This window comes from Pseudophryne corroboree, chromosome 2 (genome assembly GCF_028390025.1).
Source record: "Pseudophryne corroboree isolate aPseCor3 chromosome 2, aPseCor3.hap2, whole genome shotgun sequence".
In the NCBI taxonomy this organism is placed as follows: Eukaryota; Metazoa; Chordata; class Amphibia; order Anura; family Myobatrachidae; genus Pseudophryne; species Pseudophryne corroboree.
In genome coordinates, this window is record NC_086445.1 from 937,971,471 (window position 1) to 937,993,767 (window position 22,297).

Sequence of the window (22,297 nt, forward strand, 5' to 3'; positions counted from 1 at the left end):
CATTCCGAGTTGATCGGTCGCAAGGCGAATTTAGCAGAGTTACACACGCTAAGCCGCCGCCTACTGGGAGTGAATCTTAGCTTCTTAAAATTGCGAACGATGTATTCGCAATATTGCGATTACTAACTACTTAGCAGTTTCAGAGTAGCTCCAGACTTACTCTGCCTGTGCGATCAGTTCAGTGCTTGTCGTTCCTGGTTGACGTCACAAACACACCCAGCGTTCGCCCAGGCACTCCCACCGTTTCTCCAGCCACTCCTGCGTTTTTCCCGGAAACGGTAGCGTTTTCAGCCACACGCCCCTGAAACGCCGTGTTTCCGCTCAGTAACACCCATTTCCTGTCAATCACATTACGATCGCCGGAGCGAAGAAAAAGCCGTGAGTAAAAATACTATCTTCATAGTAAAGTTACTTGGCGCAGTCGCAGTGCGAACATTGCGCATGCGTACTAAGCGGATTTTCACTGCGATGCGATGAAAAATACCGAGCGAACAACTCGGAATGAGGGCCTTAGTTTCCACAGCAACAGCTGGGAAGTTGGCATTTTTGCCACATGTCCTCTCACAACCAAAGAGAGCACCGTATTATCAGGTGCAGTCCTTTCGCCCCCAAAAGAGCAGACGGGGTAGAGGCGCATCCTTTCTGCCCAGAGGCAGAGGTAGGGTGAAAAAAAAAGCTGCAGCATACAGCCACTTCCCAGGAACAAAAGTCCTCCCCCGCTTCTTCTGCTAAGTCCGCCGCATGACGCTGGGGCTCAGCAGGCGGAGCCAGGTACGGTGGGGGGCCGTCTCAAAAACTTCAGCAATCAGTGGGCTCGCTCACAGGTAGATCCCTGGATCCTTCAAGTAGTATCTCAGGGGTACAGGCTGGAATTCGAGACATCCCCCCCCCCCCCGCCGTTTCCTCAAATCTGCCTTACCAACGACTCCTTCAGAAAGGGAGGCTGTGTTAGAGGCAATTCACAAGCTGTATTCCCAGCAGGTGATAGTCAAGGTGCCCCTACTTCAACAAGGACGGGGTCACTATTCCACAATGTTTGTGGTACCGAAACCGGGCGGTTCGGTGAGACCCATTTTAAATTTTAAATCCTTGAACACATATTTGAAAAAATTCAAGTTCAAGATGGAATCGCTCAGGGCGGTTATTGCAAGCCTGGAAGAGGGAGATTACATGGTATCTCTGGACATCAAGGATGCTTACCTGCATGTCCCCATTTACCATCCTCACCAAGAGTACCTCAGATTTGTGGTACAGGATTGTCATTACCAATTCCAGACGTTGCCGCTCGGCCTGTCCACGGCACCGAGGGTATTTACCAAGGTAATGGCCGAAATGATGATTCTGGACACGGTCCAGAAAAAAGTGTTTCTCCCAGAGGAGAAAGCCGAGGAGCTGTCGTCTCTAGTGAGAAGCCTCCTGAAACCAAAACAGGTGTCGGTGCATCATTGCACGCGAGTCCTGGGAAAGATGGTAGCTTCCTACGAAGCGATTCCATTCGGCAGGTTCCATGCCAGAACTTTTCAGTGGGACCTGTTGGACCAATGGTCCGGATCGCATCTTCAAATGCATCGGTTGATAACCCTGTCTCCGAGGACCAGGGTGTCTCTGCTGTGGTGGCTGCAGAGTGCTCATCTCAGAGAGGGCCGCAGATTCGGCATACAGGACTGGGTCCTGGTGACCACGGATGCCAGCCTTCGGGGCTGGGGGGCAGTCACTCAGGGAAGAAACTTCCAAGGACTTTGGTCGAGTCAGGAGACTTCCCTACACATAAATGTTCTGGAACTGAGGGCCATTTACAATGCCCTAAGTCAAGCAAAGCCCCTGCTTCAAAACCGGCCGGTTCTGATCCTGTCAGACAACATCACGGCGGTCGCCCATGTAAATCGACAGGGCGGCACAAGAAGCAGGGCGGCGATGGCAGAAGCCACAAGGATTCTCCGTTGGGCGGAAAATCACGTGTTAGCACTGTCAGCAGTGTTCATTCCGGGAGTAAACAACTGGGAAGCAGACTTCCTCAGCAGGCACGACCTCCACCCGGGAGAGTGGGGACTTCATCCAGAAGTCTTCCAACTGATTGTAAACCGTTGGGAAAGGCCACAGGTGGACATGATGGCGTCCCGCTTAAACAAAAAGCTGGAAAAATATTGCGCCAGGTCAAGAGACCCTCAGGCGATAGCTGTGGACGCTCTAGTGACACCGTGGGTGTACCGGTCGGTTTATGTGTTCCCTCCTCTTCCTCTCATACCCAAGGTACTGAGGATAATAAGGAGAAGAGGCGTAAGAACTATACTCATTGTTCCGGATTGGCCAAGAAGAGCTTGGTACCCGGAACTTCAAGAAATGATCTCAGAGGACCCATGGCCTCTGCCGCTCAGACAGGACCTGCTGCTGCAGGGGCCCTGTCTGTTCCAAGACTTACCGCGGCTGCGTTTGACGGCATGGCGGTTGAACGCCGGATCCTAAAAGAAAAGGGTATTCCGGAGGAAGTCATTCCTACGCTTATTAAAGCTAGGAAAGATGTAACCGTACAACATTATCACCGCATATGGCGAAAATATGTTGCGTGGTGTGAGGCCAGGAAGGCCCCAACGGAGGAATTCCAGTTAGGTCGATTTCTGCACTTCCTACAGTCGGGGGTGACTATGGGCCTAAAATTGGGTTCCATTAAGGTCCAGATTTCGGCTCTGTCGATTTTCTTCCAAAAAGAACTGGCTTCACTGCCTGAAGTTCAGACATTTGTCAAGGGAGTGCTGCATATTCAGCCTCCTTTTGTGCCCCCGGTGGCACCGTGGGACCTCAACGTGGTGTTGGGTTTCCTAAAGTCACATTGGTTTGAGCCACTCACAACCGTGGATTTAAAATATCTCACGTGGAAAGTGGTCATGCTTTTGGCCTTGGCTTCGGCAAGGCGGGTGTCAGAATTGGCGGCTTTGTCATGTAAAAGCCCCTATTTGATTTTCCATATGCATAGGGCAGAATTGAGGACTTGTCCCCAATTTCTTCCTAAGGTGGTATCAGCTTTTCACTTGAACCAACCTATCGTGGTGCCTGCGGCTACTAGGGACTTGGAGGACTCCAAGTTACTGGACGTAGTCAGGGCCTTGAAAATTTATGTTTCCAGGACGGCTGGAGTCAGGAAGACTGACTCGCTATTTATCCTGTATGCACCAAACAAGATGGGTGCTCCTGCTTCAAAGCAGACTATTGCTCGCTGGATTTGTAGCACAATTCAGCTTGCGCATTCTGTGGCTGGCCTGCCACAGCCTAAATCTGTAAAAGCCCATTCCACGAGGAAAGTGGGCTCTTCTTGGGCGGCTGCCCGAGGGGTCTCGGCTTTACAACTTTGCCGAGCTGCTACTTGGTCAGGGGCAAACACGTTTGCAAAATTCTACAAATTTGATACCCTGGCTGAGGAGGACCTTGAGTTCTCTCATTCGGTGCTGCAGTCATCCGCACTCTCCCGCCCGTTTGGGAGCTTTGGTATAATCCCCATGGTCCTTACGGAGTCCCCAGCATCCACTAGGACGTTAGAGAAAATAAGATTTTACTCACCGGTAAATCTATTTCTCGTAGTCCGTAGTGGATGCTGAGCGCCCGTCCCAAGTGCGGACTGTCTGCAATACTTGTATATAGTTATTGTTAACTAAAAGGGTTATTGTTGAGCCATCTGTTGAGAGGCTCTGTTATGTTCATACTGTTAACTGGGTATAATATCACGAGTTATACGGTGTGATTGGTGTGGCTGGTATGAGTCTTACCCGGGATTCAAAATCCTTTCCTTATTGTGTCAGCTCTTCCGGGCACAGTATCCTTACTGAAGTCTGGAGGAGGGTCATAGTGGGAGGAGCCAGTGCACACCAGGTAGTCCTAATTCTTTCTTAGCTGTGCCCAGTCTCCTGCGGAGCCGCTATTCCCCATGGTCCTTACGGAGTCCCCAGCATCCACTAGGACGTTAGAGAAATTCTTATTTTTTAGTGTTATGATACACATATTGTCTAGTAAATAATAAGAATTTACTTACCGATAATTCTATTTCTCATAGTCCGTAGTGGATGCTGGGACTTCCGTAAGGACCATGGGAATAGCGGCTCCGCAGGAGACTGGGCACAAATAGTAAAAGCTTTAGACTAGCTGGTGTGCACTGGCTCCTCCCCCTATGACCCTCCTCCAAGCCTCAGTTAGGATACTGTGCCCGGACGAGCGTACATAATAAGGAAGGATTTTGAATCCCGGGAAAGACTCATACCAGCCACACCAATCACACTGTACAACCTGTGATCTGAACCCAGTTAACAGTATGATAAACGTAGGAGCCTCTGAAAAGATGGCTCACAACAATAAACAACTAGAGATGAGCGCCGGAAATTTTTCGGGTTTTGTGTTTTGGTTTTGGGTTCGGTTCCGCGGCCGTGTTTTGGGTTCGACCGCGTTTTGGCAAAACCTCACCGAATTTTTTTTGTCGGATTCGGGTGTGTTTTGGATTCGGGTGTTTTTTTTTAAAAAACACTAAAAAAACTGCTTAAATCATAGAATTTGGGGGTCATTTTGATCCCAAAGTATTATTAACCTCAAAAACCATAATTTACACTCATTTTCAGTCTATTCTGAATACCTCACACCTCACAATATTATTTTTAGTCCTAAAATTTGCACCTCGGTCGCTGGATGACTAAGCTAAGCGACCCTAGTGGCCGACACAAACACCGGGCCCATCTAGGAGTGTCACTGCAGTGTCACGCAGGATGTCCCTTCCAAAAAACCCTCCCCAAACAGCACATGACGCAAAGAAAAAAAGAGGCGCAATGAGGTAGCTGTGTGAGTAAGATAAGCGACCCTAGTGGCCGACACAAACACCGGGCCCATCTAGGAGTGTCACTGCAGTGTCACGCAGGATGTCCCTTCCAAAAAAACCTCCCCAAACAGCACATGACGCAAAGAAAAAAAGAGGCGCAATGAGGTAGCTGTGTGAGTAAGATAAGCGACCCTAGTGGCCGACACAAACACCGGGCCCATCTAGGAGTGTCACTGCAGTGTCACGCAGGATGTCCCTTCCAAAAAACCCTCCCCAAACAGCACATGACGCAAAGAAAAAAAGAGGCGCAATGAGGTAGCTGTGTGAGTAAGATAAGCGACCCTAGTGGCCGACACAAACACCGGGCCCATCTAGGAGTGTCACTGCAGTGTCACGCAGGATGTCCCTTCCAAAAAACCCTCCCCAAACAGCACATGACGCAAAGAAAAAAAGAGGCGCAATGAGGAAGCTGTGTGAGTAAGATAAGCGACCCTAGTCGCCGACACAAACACCGGGCCCATCTAGGAGTGTCACTGCAGTGTCACGCAGGATGTCCCTTCCAAAAAACCCTCCCCAAACAGCACATGACGCAAAGAAAAAAAGAGGCGCAATGAGGTAGCTGTGTGAGTAAGATAAGCGACCCTAGTGGCCGACACAAACACCGGGCCCATCTAGGAGTTATTACTTATTACTTACTTATTTTAGGTTTTGGAGTCCTTTTTTTACTGATATTTGGTGTTTTGGATTTGACATGCTCTGTACTATGACATTGGGCATCGGCCTTGGCAGACGACGTTGCTGGCATTTCATCGTCTCGGCCATGACTAGTGGCAGCAGCTTCAGCACGAGGTGGAAGTGGATCTTGATCTTTGTTCTCCATATTTTAATAGGCACAACTAAAAGGCACCTCAGGTAAACAATGGAGATGGATGGATACTAGTATACTTATGGATGGACTGCCGAGTGCCGACACAGAGGTAGCTACAGCCGTGGACTACCGTACTGTACTGTGTCTGCTGCTAATATAGACTGGATGATAATGAGATGTAGTATGTATAAAGAAGAAAGAAAAAAAAAAACACGGGTAGGTGGTATACAATTATGGATGGACTGCCGAGTGCCGACACAGAGGTAGCTACAGCCGTGAACTACCGTACTGTGTCTGCTGCTAGTAGACTGGATGATAAATAATGATATAAAAAATATATATATATCACTACTGCAGCCGGACAGGTATATATTATATAATGACGGACCTGCTGGAGTGGACACTGTCTGTCAGCAGAATGAGTTTTTTAATTTTTATAGAATAAAAAAACACCACACAAGTCACACGACGAGTGTACTTTTTCAGGCAGACATTCAATCACAATATACTATACTGGTGGTCAGTGTGGTCAGGTCACTGGTCACAGTGGTCAGTGGTCAGTCACACTGGCAGTGGCACTCTGGCAGCAAAAGTGTGCACTGTTTAATATGTACTCCTGGCTCCTGCTATAACCTATAACTGCTCCCCAGTCTCCCCCACAATTAAGCTGTGTGAGCACAGTCAGATATTATACATAGATGATGCAGCACACTGGGCTGAGCACAGATATGGTATGTGAGTGTGACTGAGTCACTGTGTATCGTTTTTTTCAGGCAGAGAACAAGAACAGAACGGATTATTAAATAATAATAAATTATAAAACTGCACTGGTGGTCAGGTCACTGGTCATCAGTCACTAGTATAACTCCTCCTAAGCTCCAGTAAGTAAATGAAGTGTCTCACTCTCACTCTCCTATCTATTTTAATTTCTAAACGGAGAGGACGCCAGCCACGTCCTCTCCCTATCAATCTCAATGCACGTGTGAAAATGGCCGCGACGCGCGGCTCCTTATATAGAATCCGAGTCTCGCGATAGAATCCGAGCCTCGCGAGAATCCGACAGCGTGATGATGACGTTCGGGCGCGCTCGGGTTAACCGAGCAAGGCGGGAAGATCCGAGTCGCTCGGACCCGTGTAAAAAAACATGAAGTTCGGGCGGGTTCGGATTCAGAGAAACCGAACCCGCTCATCTCTATAAACAACCCGATTTTTTTGTAACAATAACTATATACAAGTATTGCAGACAATCCGCACTTGGGATGGGCGCCCAGCATCCACTACGGACTATGAGAAATAGAATTATCGGTAAGTAAATTCTTATTTTCTCTGATGTCCTAGTGGATGCTGGGACTTCCGTAAGGACCATGGGGATTATACCAAAGCTCCCAAACGGGCGGGAGAGTGCGGATGACTCTGCAGCACCGAATGAGAGAACTCCAGGTCCTCCTCAGCCAGGGTATCGAATTTGTAAAATTTTGCAAACGTGTTTGCCCCTGACCAAGTAGCTGCTCGGCAAAGTTGTAAAGCCGAGACCCCTCGGGCAGCCGCCCAAGATGAGCCCACTTTTCTTGTGGAATGGGCTTTAACAGATTTTGGCTGTGGCAGTCCTGCCTCAAAATGTGCAAGCTGAATTGTACTACAAATCCAACGAGCAATCGTCTGCTTAGAAGCAGGAGCACCCAGCTTGTTGGGTGCATACAGGATAAACAGCGAGTCAGATTTTCTGACTCCAGCCGTCCTGGAAACATATATTTTCAGGGCCCTGACTACGTCCAACAACTTGGAGTACTCCAAGTCCCTAGTAGCCGCAGGCACCACAATAGGTTAGTTCATGTGAAACGCTGAAACCACCTTAGGGAGAAATTGAGGACGAGTCCTCAATTCTGCCCTGTCTGAATGAAAAATTAGGTAAGGGCTTTTATATGACAAAGCCGCCATTTCTGAGACACGCCTGGCTGACGCCAGAGCTAACAGCATGACCACCTTCCATGTGAGATATTTTAATTCCACAGTGGTGAGTGGTTCAAACCAATGTGATTTTAGGAACCCTAAAACTACATTGAGATCCCAAGGTGCCACTGGTGGCACAAAAGGAGGTTGTATATGCAGTACCCCCTTGACAAACGTCTGAACTTCAGGCAATGAAGCCAGTTCTTTTTGGAAGAAGATCGACAGGGCCGAAATTTGAACCTTAATGGATCCTAATTTTAGGCCCATAGACAGTCCTGCTTGTAGGAAATGCAGGAAACGACCCAGTTGAAATTCCTCTGTGGGGGCCTTCTTAGCCTCACACCAGGAAACATATTTTCGCCAAATGCGGTGATAATGTTTCGCAGTTACATCCTTCCTGGCTTTGATCAGGGTAGGGATGACTTCATCTGGAATGCCTTTTTCCATCAGGATCCGGCGTTCAACCGCCATGCCGTCAAACGCAGCCGCGGTAAGTCTTGGAACAGACAAGGTCCCTGCTGGAGCAGGTCCTTTCTTAGAGGTAGAGGCCACGGGTCCTCCGTGAGCATCTCTTGCAGTTCCGGGTACCAAGTTCTTCTTGGCCAATCCAGAGCCACGAGTATAGTCTTCACTCCTCTCCTTCTTATGATTCGCAGTACTTTTGGAATGAGAGGCAGAGGAGGGAACACATACACCGACTGGTACACCCACGGTGTTACCAGAGCGTCCACCGCTATTGCCTGAGGGTCCCTTGACCTGGCGCAATATCTGTCCAGTTTTTTGTTGAGACGGGACGCCATCATGTCCACCTTTGGTTTTTCCTAACGGTTTACAATCACTTGAAAGACTTCTGGGTGAAGTCCCCACTCCCCCGGGTGGAGGTCGTGTCTGCTGAGGAAGTCTGCTTCCCAGTTGTCCACTCCCGGAATGAACACTGCTGACAGTGCCACCACATGATTTTCCGCCCAGCGAAGAATCCTTGCAGCTTCTGCCATTGCCCTCCTGCTTCTTGTGCCGCCCTGTCTGTTGACGTGGGCGACTGCCGTGATGTTGTCCGATTGGATCAATACCGACTGACCCTGAAGCAGAGGCCTTGCTTGACTTAGGGCATTGTAAATGGCCCTTAGTTCCAGGATATTTATGTGAAGAGACGTTTCCATGCTTGACCACAAGCCCTGGAAATTTCTTCCCTGTGTGACTGCTCCCCAGCCTCTCAGGCTGGCATCGGTGGTCACCAGCATCCAATCCTGAATGCCGAATCTGCGGCCCTCTAGAAGATGAGCACTCTGTAACCACCACAGGAGAGACACCCTTGTCCTTGGAGATAGGGTTATCCGCTGATGCATCTGAAGATGCGATCCGGACCATTTGTCCAGCAGATCCCACTGAAAAGTTCTTGCATGGAATCTTCCGAATGGAATCGCTTCGTAAGAAGCCACCATTTTTCCCAGGACTCTCGTGCATTGATGCACTGACACTTGGCCTGGTTTTAGGAGTTTCCTGACTAGCTCGGATAACTCCCTGGCCTTCTCCTCCGGGAGAAACACCTTTTTCTGGACTGTGTCCAGAATCATCCCCAGGAACAGTAGACGTGTTGTTGGAATCAGCTGTGATTTTGGGATATTTAGGATCCACCCGTGCTGACGTAGCACTACCTGAGATAGTGCTACTCCGACCTCTAACTGTTCCCTGGACCTTGCCCTTATCAGGAGATCGTCCAAGTAAGGGATAATTAAGACGCCTTTTCTTCGAAGAAGAATCATCATTTCGGCCATTACCTTGGTAAAGACCCGTGGTGCCGTGGACAATCCAAACGGCAGCGTCTGAAACTGATAATGACAGTTTTGTACCACAAACCTGAGGTACCCTTGGTGAGAAGGGTAGATTGGGACATGGAGATAAGCATCTTTGATGTCCAGAGACACCATATAGTCCCCTTCTTCCAGGTTCGCTATCACTGCTCTGAGTGACTCCATCTTGAATTTGAACCTTTTTATGTAAGTGTTCAAGGATTTTAGATTTAAAATTGGTCTCACCGAGCCGTCCGGCTTCGGTACCACAAACAGCGTGGAATAATACCCCTTTCCCTGTTGTAGGAGGGGTACCTTGATTATCACCTGCTGGGAATACAGCTTGTGAATAGCTTCCACTACCGCCTCCCTGTCGGAGGGAGACGTTGGTAGAGCAGACTTCAGGAACCGGCGAGGGGGAGACGTCTCGAATTCCAATTTGTACCCCTGTGATACTACCTGCAGGATCCAGGGGTCCACTTGCGAGTGAGCCCACTGCGCGCTGAAATTCTTGAGACGGCCCCCCACCGTGCCTGAGTCCGCTTGTAAGGCCCCAGCGTCATGCTGAAGACTTGGCAGAAGCGGGGGAGGGCTTCTGCTCCTGTGAAGAGGCTGCCTGGTGCAGTCTTTTTCCCCTTCCTCTGCCCCGGGGCAGAAATGAGTGGCCTTTTGCCCGCTTGCCCTTATGGGAACGAAAGGACTGAGTTTGAAAAGACGGTGTCTTTTTCTGCTGAGAGGTGACCTTGGGTAAAAAGGTGGATTTTCCAGCCGTTGCTGTGGCCACCAGGTCCGATAGACCGACCCCAAATAACTCCTCCCCTTTATACGGCAATACTTCCATATGTCGTTTGGAATCCGCATCACCTGACCACTGTCGCGTCCATAACGCTCTTCTGGCAGAAATGGACATCGCACTCACTCTAGATGCCAGGGTGCAAATATCCCTCTGTGCATCTCGCATATATAGTAATGCATCCTTTAAATGCTCTATAGTTAATAATATACTGTCCCTATCCAGGGTATCAATATTTTCAGTCAGGGAATCCGACCAAGCCACTCCAGCACTGCACATCCAGGCTGAGGCGATTGCTGGTCGCAGTATAACACCAGTATGTGTGTATATACCTTTTAGGATATTTTCCAGCCTTCTATCAGCTGGTTCCTTAAGGGCGGCCGTATCGGGAGACGGTAACGTCACTTGTTTTGATAAGCGTGTGAGCGCCTTATCTACCCTAGGGGGTGTTTCCCAACGCGCCCTAACCTCTGGCGGGAAAGGGTATAGTGCCAATAATTTATTAGAAATCAGCAGTTTTTTTATCGGGGGAAAACCACGCTTTATCACACACCTCATTTAATTCATCTGATTCAGGAAAAACTACTGGTAGTTTTTTCACACCCCACATAATACCCTTTTTTGTGGTACTTGTAGTGTCAGAAATATTCAATGCCTCCTTCATTGCCGTGATCATGTAACGTGTGGCCCTACTGGACATTACGTTTGTCTCCTCACCATCGACACTGGATTCAGTATCCGTGTCTGGGTCTGTGTCGACCATCTGAGGTAACGGGCGTTTTAGCGCCCCCGACGGTGTCTGAGACGCCTGAACAGGCACTAATTGATTTGCCGGCTGTCTCATGTCGTCAACAGTTTTTTGCAAAGTGCTGACACTGTCACGTAATTCTTTAAATACGACCATCCAGTCAGGTGTCGACTCCCTAGGGGGTGACATCACTAACACAGGCAATTGCTCTGCTTCCACATAATTTTCCTCCTCATACATGTCGACACAATCGTACCGACACCCAGCACACACACAGGGAATGCTCTGAAAGAGGACAGGACCCCACGAGCCCTTTGGGGAGACAGAGGGAGAGTTTGCCAGCACACACCAGAGCGCTATATATATATATATACAGGGATAACCTTATGTAAGTGTTACTCCCTTTATAGCTGCTGTTTTATATTAGCTGCCAATAGTGCCCCCCCTCTCTTGTTTTACCCTGATTCTGTAGCAGGACTGCAGGGGAGAGTCTGGGAGCCTTCCTTCCAGCGGAACTGTGAGGGAAAATGGCGCTTGTGTGCTGAGGAGATAGGCTCCGCCCCCTTCACGGCGGCCTTTTCTCCCGCTTTTTTTTTTTTGGAAAACTGGCAGGGGTGAAATGCATCCATATAGCCCAGGAGCTATATGTGATGTATTTCTTTAGCCATATAAGGTTTAAACATGTTTTATTGCGTCTCAGGGCGCTCCCCCCCAGCGCCCTGCACCCTCAGTGACCGGAGTGTGAAGTGTGCTGAGAGCAATGGCGCACAGCTGCAGTGCTGTGCGCTACCTTATCTGAAGACAGGAACGTCTTCTGCCGCCGATTTCTCCGGACCTCTTCGCTCTTCTGGCTCTGTAAGGGGGCCGGCGGCGCGGCTCCGGGACCCATCCAGGCTGAACCTGTGATCGTCCCTCTGGAGCTAATGTCCAGTAGCCAAGAAGCCCAATCCACTCTGCACGCAGGTGAGTTCGCTTCTTCTCCCCTTAGTCCCACGATGCAGTGAGCCTGTTGCCAGCAGGACTCACTGAAAATAAAAAACCTATTTAAACTTTTACTTCTAAGCAGCTCAGGAGAGCCACCTAGCATGCACCCTTCTCGTTCGGGCACAAAAATCTAACTGAGGCTTGGAGGAGGGTCATAGGGGGAGGAGCCAGTGCACACCAGCTAGTCTAAAGCTTTTACTTTTTGTGCCCAGTCTCCTGCGGAGCCGCTATTCCCATGGTCCTTACGGAAGTCCCAGCATCCACTAGGACGTCAGAGAAAAATTGTTTATATATTTTAATTCATCCACGTTTGTTTATTAATATTGGAGAAACATCAACCAGCGCCAGTACACTCTTTTCTTTAGCATATATTAAATGTTCACTGTCAAATTTGCAAAACACAGGAAATTATTTGCATACAAAAATACAGAAAAAAAAATGTAATTTCTTCTTACCTGCTCCAATTACTCTTTCAATACGAATTCTAGATGGGTCAATCTCTTTCGCAAACTCATGAACAGCTAAGGATGGGTCTTCATATGTGTCTGGGTCAATATAGGTTTTTGCACCTTGGAACCTCACTAAAAAAAGTAAAATTGTCAATTTACAAAATGTCTACAAATATACCCTGAAAATGTGTATGATTTTCATTATTGTCTAACAGCAGTGTACTGTGTTCATTTTCTGTACGCAGTAATGGACCTTATCTCTTAAATTGTATATTTTGGTTGAGATTTATTTAATTAATGAATTTCAAATATTTTTAGAATATATTGGTTAATGTGAAATATAAAGGTATTAAATGATCAGAGGATTTCAGTGTCCATATAAATGCACAAGGTCAAATATTTCTATATAGTAGATGACGTTGACTCCGAACTTACAACTAAGATTTAATTATTACTATAATCTGAAAGAACAGCATTATAGAGCAAGAGCTCTGCTTGACCTGATGTTATTATAACCCTTATGTATTATTAACATTTATTTTATTAGCACGATAATAAATATTACACAGAGCTTTACAGAGAATATTAAATCATTTTCATCAGTCTAAATTATTGGCAGAGGAAACACATAATAGAACAGAGAGTATTTCTAGTGTACATGTGGGTGGGTGTATTTTCTGTAAGGAATAGTGATCACATCAACTGCCAACTGTTACACTCAGAACTTTCTTATACCTTCTTCTGGACCAACACTATTAAGGTGGATACACACTAATAGATATATCTGCAGATCAATTGATCCGCAGATATATCTATGGACGGATCGGGAAATGTGCTGTGCATACACACTGCCCGATCCGTCGGGGACTGACGTCATGAACTGGGCGGGCGTGTACACACACCGGCCCAGTTCAGCTGTCAATCACCGCCGGCCGCCACAGCATGTGTACAGGCGGTCGGCCGACCACCCCGTACACACACAGCGACACGCCAATATATCGGTAGATATATTGGCCGTCGGCTGTGCTGTGCGGCCGACGCGATACGTCAAGAGAACGGCCGATATATCGACCAGTGTGTACGGGCCTTTAGAATGTATGAAAGGTTGGAGTAGATGGAGACGTTGCTTTTGAAAACCTAAATGTATGTAATAGCAGAATTTATAAATCCACATTATTCCACAGCAGTCAACAAGGTGACACTGTTAACTTTAAAGCTCTGGCACTTTGCAATCACAGCCATGCTGTTGTTAAACTTATGTTGTCACATAGTGACAGTTCCTGTGATTCAGCCTTGATCCGGTTGGTGGCTTCTATTCACAGTACCTGGTATCATGATCCTGCAAGCCGTAGTTCCTATGGCTGTGCTGTCAGTAGTAAATTCTGTGTTCCTGTGTCTCTGCTACAAGGAGGTCATTCCGAGTTGTTCGCTCGCAAAGCGATTTTAGCAGAGTTGCTCACGCTAAGCCGCCGCCTACTGGGAGTGAATCTTAGCATCTTAAAAATGCGAACGATGTATTCGCAATATTGCGATTACACACCTCGTAGCAGTTTCTGAGTAGCTTCAGACTTACTCGGCATCTGCGATCAGTTCAGTGCTTGTCGTTCCTGGTTTGACGTCACAAACACACCCAGCGTTCGCCCAGACACTCCTCCGTTCCTCCGGCCACTCCTGCGTTTTTTCCGGAAACGGTAGCGTTTTTTCCCACACGCCCATAAAACGGCCTGTTTCCGCCCAGTAACACCCATTTCCTGTCAATCACATTACGATCGCCAGAACGATGAAAAAGCCGTGAGTAAAATTACTAAGTGCATAGCAAATTTACTTGGCGCAGTCGCAGTGCGAACATTGCGCATGCGCATTAAGCGGAAAATCGCTGCGATGCGAAGATTTTTACCGAGCGAACAACTCGGAATGAGGGCCCATATGTGCAATCTTGAGATCCTGCGGCTCAGCTACCAGTATGCAGTTATGAGCTACCCAATTGCAAGTCTGAGTTCTTGAAAATCTGGTACCATATGATATTTTAGTCTGGCATCTGTGCTCAATCATCAGTTTCTGACACTCTGCTAGTCAAGTGCAATCTTGAGTTCCTAAAACTCTCGTAACTATGGGGGTTATTCAGAATTGTTAGCAAACCAAAAAAGTTAGCAATTGGGCAAAACCATGTTGCAGTGCAGGTGGAGCAGATGTAACATGTTCAGAGAGAATTAGATTTCGGTGGGTTATATTGTTTCTGTGCAGGGTAAATAGTACTGGCTGCTTTATTTTTACACTGTAATTTAGATTTCAGATTGAACACACTCCATCCAAATTTAACTCTCTCCGCACATGTTACATCTGCCTCACCTGCAGTGCACATGGTTTTGCCCAATTGTTAACTTTTTTGGTTTGCTAACAACTCTGAATAACCCCCCATGTGAAATCCCAAGTTCCTGACAATTTCCTATTCAAGTGCAAACCTGAGTTCCTGACACTGCTACACATATGGAATTCTGAGTTCCTGATACTCTGCTACACATGTGCAATTGCAAGTTTCTGAAACTTTGCTATTCAAGTGCAACATGAGACTCTTCTATTGGAGAGCAATTCTGAGTTCCTGACAACTTGTTTATTGCTGTAGGGCATTCCACAAAGCTGTTGCAATGGTGAGTCCCTGTCACCCTGCAACCCATGTGCAATACTAAATTCCTGAAACATTGCTAGCTGTGTGCAATACCAAGTTTTTCTGACGCCCTGCTATTCGCCAGTTACTCACATCATGTTACCAGTGTGTAATTCTGATTTATCTCTCTTACCTAAAGGACATTAAACATATTTTACATTTTTGTCTGATATCAAGAGTAATAAGAATTTCTGCAGTTTCAGAAGTTCTCTGACTCCACATGAGTCCTAATTCTTGATAGACATGACAACAAAATTATTTTGAGAAATGTAATTAAACACCAGGTACTGTAAGATCAGATGGAAAACTATCACAGTACCGTATGTGATACCATAAATAGTGTTTTAAATGTGGGCTAAAAAACTGGAGTGATAGTGGGAATAAACAGCTGCCAACACAAGATAAGGTGAAGTCACAGTCTTGTGTCCCAGTGAGTTCCAGCTTTTAGAATGGCCAGAGAGAGAGAGATGAGCTGCACTTATATAAAACAATTGTAGGGGTGTTTATTATTATATAAAGCTGATTGTCTAGTGTGTGTAGGGAGTCTACTTAGCCACTCCAATTTGGCCGACATAATCATATTATTATATTATTGATGTTGCGCTGGTTCATGGACCCTAACAGTTTTGTTTGAAATAGTTGCCTTAGCACATATGTCTTGAATAGTATTTTATTTGGGATTTCCCTTGGCTCTCTTGCCCTGTCCAGTAAATCTATACATTTATAATGCAGGAAGAAGATAATGTAGACAGCAGACACTAAGAAAAAGCGCCGCATGCAGATAATAACATAGACAAGCGAGACACTGCCCACAGGAGTTCAGTTTACACCCTAGTGTTATAATAGGTGACTTCCAGGCATGACGGGATAAGAAGTGCGTGTATTATTATGGATAAAACAGAGGTCAAGTGCTTCTAGAGTCAATTGTGCATGATGAATAATTTAAACTGATGCTTCAAATACAAGGTACATTTTCAGGGCTTTAAAATGCACAGAGAGTGGATCTGATGCTTAGACACAAATCCCTGTTTACAAAGACGGGAAATTCTGCAGATGATTTACTTGCAATACACTGAGACCGTCGGGGAATTGTGCCGGACATTCTATTAAAAGAGAAAAAACTCCTGGTACAAGTCTAAATTAACTGTGGCTAGACAGTACATGCAGAATAAGGTGATTTCCATGTACAAATCTGTGATGGCCCTGCTAATTCCTCTATAAACCATGAGATTTTATATATAAAACATATTGTCTTGAAAAAAGGTATTCAACTTTCTACAAAGCCAACAAGTTTGTTCTTATGGAGAACCCGTAGGTGCTTTAATTTAATTTTCTATTATTTTTTTTTAAATCTGCAGAAAAATAAGTAAAGTGAAACTTATCCAAACAACAATAACAAGTCATATTCCACATGCAATAACTGTGTGTGTGAGATATACAGAAATATGGCATCCAGCACTGCACAACTTCACAAAGGGCCTTATTCAGGTTGGATCGTGATTGCAAAGCTGCTGTTAGCAGTTTTCCATTACGATCCTTAGCAAGGCAAATGCAGGAGGAGATGCATACTACCTCCTTCCTGTATTTGTGATTGCTAAAAACTGCAATGCTATTGCAGTTCGGGTGAACATCACAGTGGTGCCGAGAGAGGGGGGTACAAGGTACAAATTACCCGGGCCCAGGTCTGATGGAGGGGCCAGTGAGGGTCTAGTAGGGGCAGGGCCAGATTAACAATGGGGCAGATGGAGCTACAGCTCCAGGCCTCCACATAGAAATAGGCCCACCATCAGAACTATTACGATTGTATTTCTATTTTTTCACTAAATTATGCAATTTTTTATATTTTTACATATTTAGGGAGACATTGGAGCTGATAGTGTAGTGCAGGCATGTCCAAACTGCGGCCCGCCAGCTGTTGAGAAACTACACATCATAGCAAGCCCTGACACAGCAAAACTGTGTCAGGGCATGCTGGGATATGTAGTTTCACAACAGCTGGAGGGCCGCAGTTTGGACATGCCTGGTGTAGTGGGTGAACATGCCCATATGGCTCTGGCCACAGCCACACAGCACTGATCACACCTCCCATTTCTCACAATAGGCCCTTGAATGTTTTCAGCTCCAGGCCCATGTGGCCCTTAATCCGGCCCTGAGTAGGGGCCCAGACCACCACCCCCTTACCTAGCAGCAGCAGATGCAGCTCTTTTCCTCAGCCCATCACACGCCGCTGTGTAAGTGGCTGCAGTGTGGCTATGGAGGTGCTTAAAATACTATTTTTTTTCAGTATTTTTTTCTAAGGGTACATGACCACACCTCCTGTGATTAGGACACGCCCCTTGAAAAGTACCTGGGCCCATCCTGGCTCTCGACTGCCCTGGAACATCGTCACGATGTTCATCTGCGAATGCAGTCTGAGTTAGTCTGACCTTACTCAGACTTGCAGTGGCAGGGATGCTAGCGATGCCCAGGAAACTGAGACAGCATTGGAGTCCTTGGAATCGCCACTCCCGGAAAATGTTTTGTTTTTTTCCCAACGCCGGCTGCCTCTACCCCGTCCCTTCCTGCAAACACCTCTGCCTGTCACTCAGGCAGTGGCGTCTGCATCACAGCAATGCGATTGCAGGGCCCCACCTGCATATGCGCGGAACGGGCCCTGCGCCGGTGTAGTTCCCGCGATCCATCCTGAATAAGGTCCATAGTTTAAAATATTTTATTCAAGTTTTGTTCCACTGACATTTTGCTCAGAGTGATTGGAAAAGACAGAATTACTGTATCTCCTGATAATCTTCTCTCATCGGTATTTCATGACACAGAATGGAACACATAAACATAAAATACTAAAAGAAACAAAAAAAACAAATACTGAGCACATTACTCACAGTTTCCATTCTGTAGATTTGCTCGTCTTTTTTCCTCAGATTTCATTTTGGCTTTAATATACCACTGGCACCTTTGAGAGAAGATAAAGTGATCATCATTATGAGAGTATAAGATTGTTTATACTGTAAAATGTGCAAACAAGTTATAAAGCATCTGAATCCTCTTACAGCAAAACGCCTTAAATCATTTCTTTGTTCTTTTACTTAATCTTTATTTGCTATATATTTAGCAAAACAAAATAAAATATGATGCCCCTGAAAATACTTTTGCTAGAGATTATTTTATACACATCTGTTTATTCGCTACTCTCTCCCGATGTGCTTTCTCCAGCCCGCACACTGGAAAATGGAGGAGAGCCGGAACCACACAAACCTGCAGATGTATCCTCATTCACCCAATCTTTCTGAGCCATATGGTGCGAGACACATGGCGTGACCTAGTCGCTCGGCCACGGGTACTGTCTCTCTGAATTTCATCTTAATTTAGCATCTGTATCGCACAGCAGCTGCATCAAAAGTTGCTTGTATAGTGTACTGCGTTCTTAGGGGTTGGTATAAACTCTCACACTGGCATGGCGTGATGCATGGCACGGCCTCCTTGTACTGGTCTTTTTCTCAGATTAGCATCTGTGTTGTGCATCGCTGCTGCTGCAGGCAAAGTAAATAGCAGTGTTCCGGGTACTCGTGCTATTGGCGGAAATTGTAGTGCGAGTACAGTAGGACGCACATTTGGTAAAATCTGTATGGTAGGATGCAAGGCCGGCTTAGTCGCACTTTCTGTGGCTTTTCTGTGGTTTGAACATATTTTAAATAATTCGGACATATCTGTAACTCCCTAATGTCCCAAATTAAGCAGGACAGTCCTGAATTGAGGGAAACTCAGACTGGCAGACCTGGGTTTAGACACCTTGGGGTTTATTTATTATGTTGTAAAACCTGCTGCTTCAGATCATGTTTATGCCCCAAATTTAAAAAGTCAATGATTTTACTAGGCAAACACATCTGGTAAAAGCATTGCCCTTTTAAATTTTGGACATAAACACGAACTGAAGCGTCATTGTCATGTTTTACAACCTGACACTTAGTAAATAATCCTCCTTAATCAGGGTTGCCTTAACAGCATTGAAGGTCTAGGGCACAGCAATGCAATAGGGCCCTTACCCACCCTTTCATCACCCATTCATGGGAACGGGAATTTAAAATAAAAAATAAATAAATCATAACTTACTCCTCATGCGGCCCAGCACCATCTCTCCACATGCTTCCATACCGTGAATGGTTGTCAGCACTCTGATTGCTAGACAGCTCCAACCATCCACCAATCCGCAAGCTTACAGTCATTCGCTTTCTGACTACTGGCTGGAAGCAGAGAATTCTTCCCTCTGATTGGTGGACAGCTCCAGCTATCCACCTATCAGCAAGCTGACAGCCACTCAATGTCTTGTTACAGCCTGGGAGGCAGGTAGAGAATGCTGCCTCCCAAGAAGCTCCGGAGGCACCAGTCCGGGAGGCAAATGCCCTCTGGCTCAGTCCACCCCTGCTCGAAGCACCTAGATTTGTGGGGCCTTGGGCATCTGCCCAATGCCTATACATTACGATAGCCTTGCCCTTAATTCTACCTCTCTGTGAGTCTATTTATGACTGGGGCTCAGAGCTAGACGGTTCACACATATGCAGCAATCCTTGTTAAACAGGCTTCCCCATGTTTTGCATAGAGACGCATTCACTGGTGACACACGGCAAATCCACTCCCTGAGTGACCTATTAATAGGGTGAAGCCCTCTATCCACGACAAAAAACTTTTTTTTCCGTGGGGTTTGGTAAATTATGTCAAAAGTGATCATGTCAACATTCAGTATGGTGGTAATGTCAACAGACAACATGTTGACATGTTCAACATGTTGATATTTAGCATGTTGACATTGAGGAAATGTCGATATGGGCATAATGTTGACAATTTATTTGTACCGTATCCCTAATCCCTCAACATAACTCTACTGTTGACATTTTCAATCTCAACATTTTGTCCATGTTGGCTTTCTGGTGTCAACATTATGAATGTCACCATAGTAGTTGTTGATTGTGTAACTACAAACCATTTTAGCAAGGGACATGGCTTCTCTCCATTTGATATATAGGCCAAGGTACACACCATACAATAATTGTACCAATTTCCCAAGAATTGGGACATCGGCCTGATTTCTCGTATAGTGTGTTTGAATGATCGTTTCGGCGATAAATCGGAAAACTCTTGCCCACTAACACAATAAGCTCGATGGGTCAGGAGCAACAATTTCAGCCACAATCCCCAGATATCCTACAGTGTGTGAGCATTCCCAATAATCTGACCATATTTCCAACATTATTCCAGGACTACGTCATCCTCATTGTGTAGCAGAGAACTGGTTACTTGAAAAAAAATTGCTTAGAATGTAGCTCAGATACTGGAGCCTTCAATTTGGTGAAAAAATTGCCCGATTGTTAGGACAACAAAGAAAATCTGACAGTGTATACCTACTATAGCTTTAATCTGATATATCCGAAATTGGATTGTGAGGCAACAATAAAAAAAATAGATAAATTATAAGTTACATGTGCAGTGGACTCCAAACTAAGGGGGTCATTCCGAGTTGATCGTAGCTATGCTAAATTTAGCACAGCTACGATCATTCACACTGACATGCGGGGGGTTGCCCAGCACAGGGCTAGTCCGCCACGCATGTCAGTGCCGCCCCCCCCCCCCCCCCCCGCAGAAGTGCAAAGGCATCGCACAGCGGCGATGCCTTTGCTCTTCAAGAGTAGCTCCCGGCCAGCGCAGCTTTAGCGTGCTGGCCGGGAGCTACCCATCGCTCCCCGGCCCGCTGCGGCCCGCCCCCCACGAAACGGCGGCCAAACACCGCTGTACCGCCCCCTCCCGCCCAGCGATCGCCTCTGCCTGTCAATAAGGCAGAGGCGATCGCAGCTACGATCATTCACACTGACATGCGGGGGGTCGCCCAGCACAGGGCTAGTCCGCCCCGCATGTCAGTGCCGCCCCCCCCCCCCCGCAGAAGTGCAAAGGCATCGCACAGCGGCGATGCCTTTGCTCTTCAAGAGTAGCTCCCGGCCAGCGCAGCTTTAGCGTGCTGGCCGGGAGCTACTCATCGCTCCCCGGCCCGCTGCAGCCCGCCCCCCACGAAGCGGCGACCAAACGCCGCTGTACCGCCCCCTCCCGCCCAGCGATCGCCTCTGCCTGTCAATAAGGCAGAGGCGATCGCAGCCCTGCTACGGCCTTCGGCCGTCTGGCATGCGCCGGCGCACTACGGCGCCAGTGCATGCGCAGTAGGGACCCATTCGCTCGGCTGCGACAAAAAGCAGCGAGCGAACAGGTCAGCGTGACCCCCTAAACACACACAAAAAGGCCTTATTTAAAAGAACATACAGTAATGAGTAATTGGCATCCAGATTCATAGTGAAACGGCAATACTTAGTGTTCTGTAAATAGTCACAGCAGTAACCTCTAATCTATTCTGCACGTAATTAGGACAAGCATATTAAAAGAAACCCCCGACTGTGAAATCTGACATATAGTATCACAGAGAATGTAGTAAGTACTGTATTTTATAATAATCTATTCTGCTGGCCTTGGGGGACTTGACCTTAAGGATGACATATATCCCAACTGTGCGTATCCAAATGTCCATCTCTCCTTTCAAAATATCTTGTTAGCCTCATATAGTTACAGATTGTACTCTATTAAAGTGAAATTGACAATTTGTAAAAATGTTTACTTCTAACAGGCCCTACACACTGGGCGATTTCACTGAAAGATATGAATGATCTCGTTCATTATTGAACGAGATATCATTCATATCGTTCAGTGTGTAGGCACCAACAATGAACGGTGCGCGGCCCGCGCTCGTTCATCGTTGGTGCCGGGTCGCTTATACATGCAGGTCAATATGGACAATCTTGTCCATATTAGCATGCACTGCTTTGGGGCCAGGTGACGGGGAAAGTGAAGAAACTCCCCCCCCCCCCCCGCCGGGTCGCCCGTCGGCCGTATCGGTCATCAGACACCTCGGCGGCATATGCCTAATGTGTAGGCCCTTAACAGTCATTCATTCTTTTATTATATTATTTTATTATTATAATTTATTATTATTATTATTATTATTATTGTATTAGATTATTTTATATTAGATTAGATTAATAATCTAAAGATTTTAATGTTACTAATACAACAATCTTCAGACAGACACGCAGCAAGATCCAACACCTCTTACATGGTGCACCAATCAAGCCGTTCACAATTAAAGTTGCTACCACTGAAATATAATGACGATGGCAAGCCACAAAGCTTCAGGAGTTGCCATGTAGTAAACTTTAGTCCAAAGTGA

General features: G+C 46.6%; 1 protein-coding gene across 3 annotated transcripts in view; it reads right to left on the reverse strand.

The window, feature by feature from the left end:
- LOC135050113 (ephrin type-A receptor 6) overlaps positions 1 to 22,297 on the reverse strand; it is a 1,497,116-nt gene that overhangs the window by 361,984 nt on the left and 1,112,835 nt on the right. For all 3 annotated transcript variants that reach the window (XM_063956287.1, XM_063956286.1, XM_063956285.1), the window contains 2 exons: positions 17,919 to 17,989; positions 12,381 to 12,506 (listed from right to left, as the gene is read on the reverse strand). In XM_063956287.1, coding sequence (XP_063812357.1) covers positions 12,381 to 12,506; positions 17,919 to 17,989 — 197 coding nt within the window. The remainder of the gene's footprint in view (positions 1 to 12,380; positions 12,507 to 17,918; positions 17,990 to 22,297) is intronic.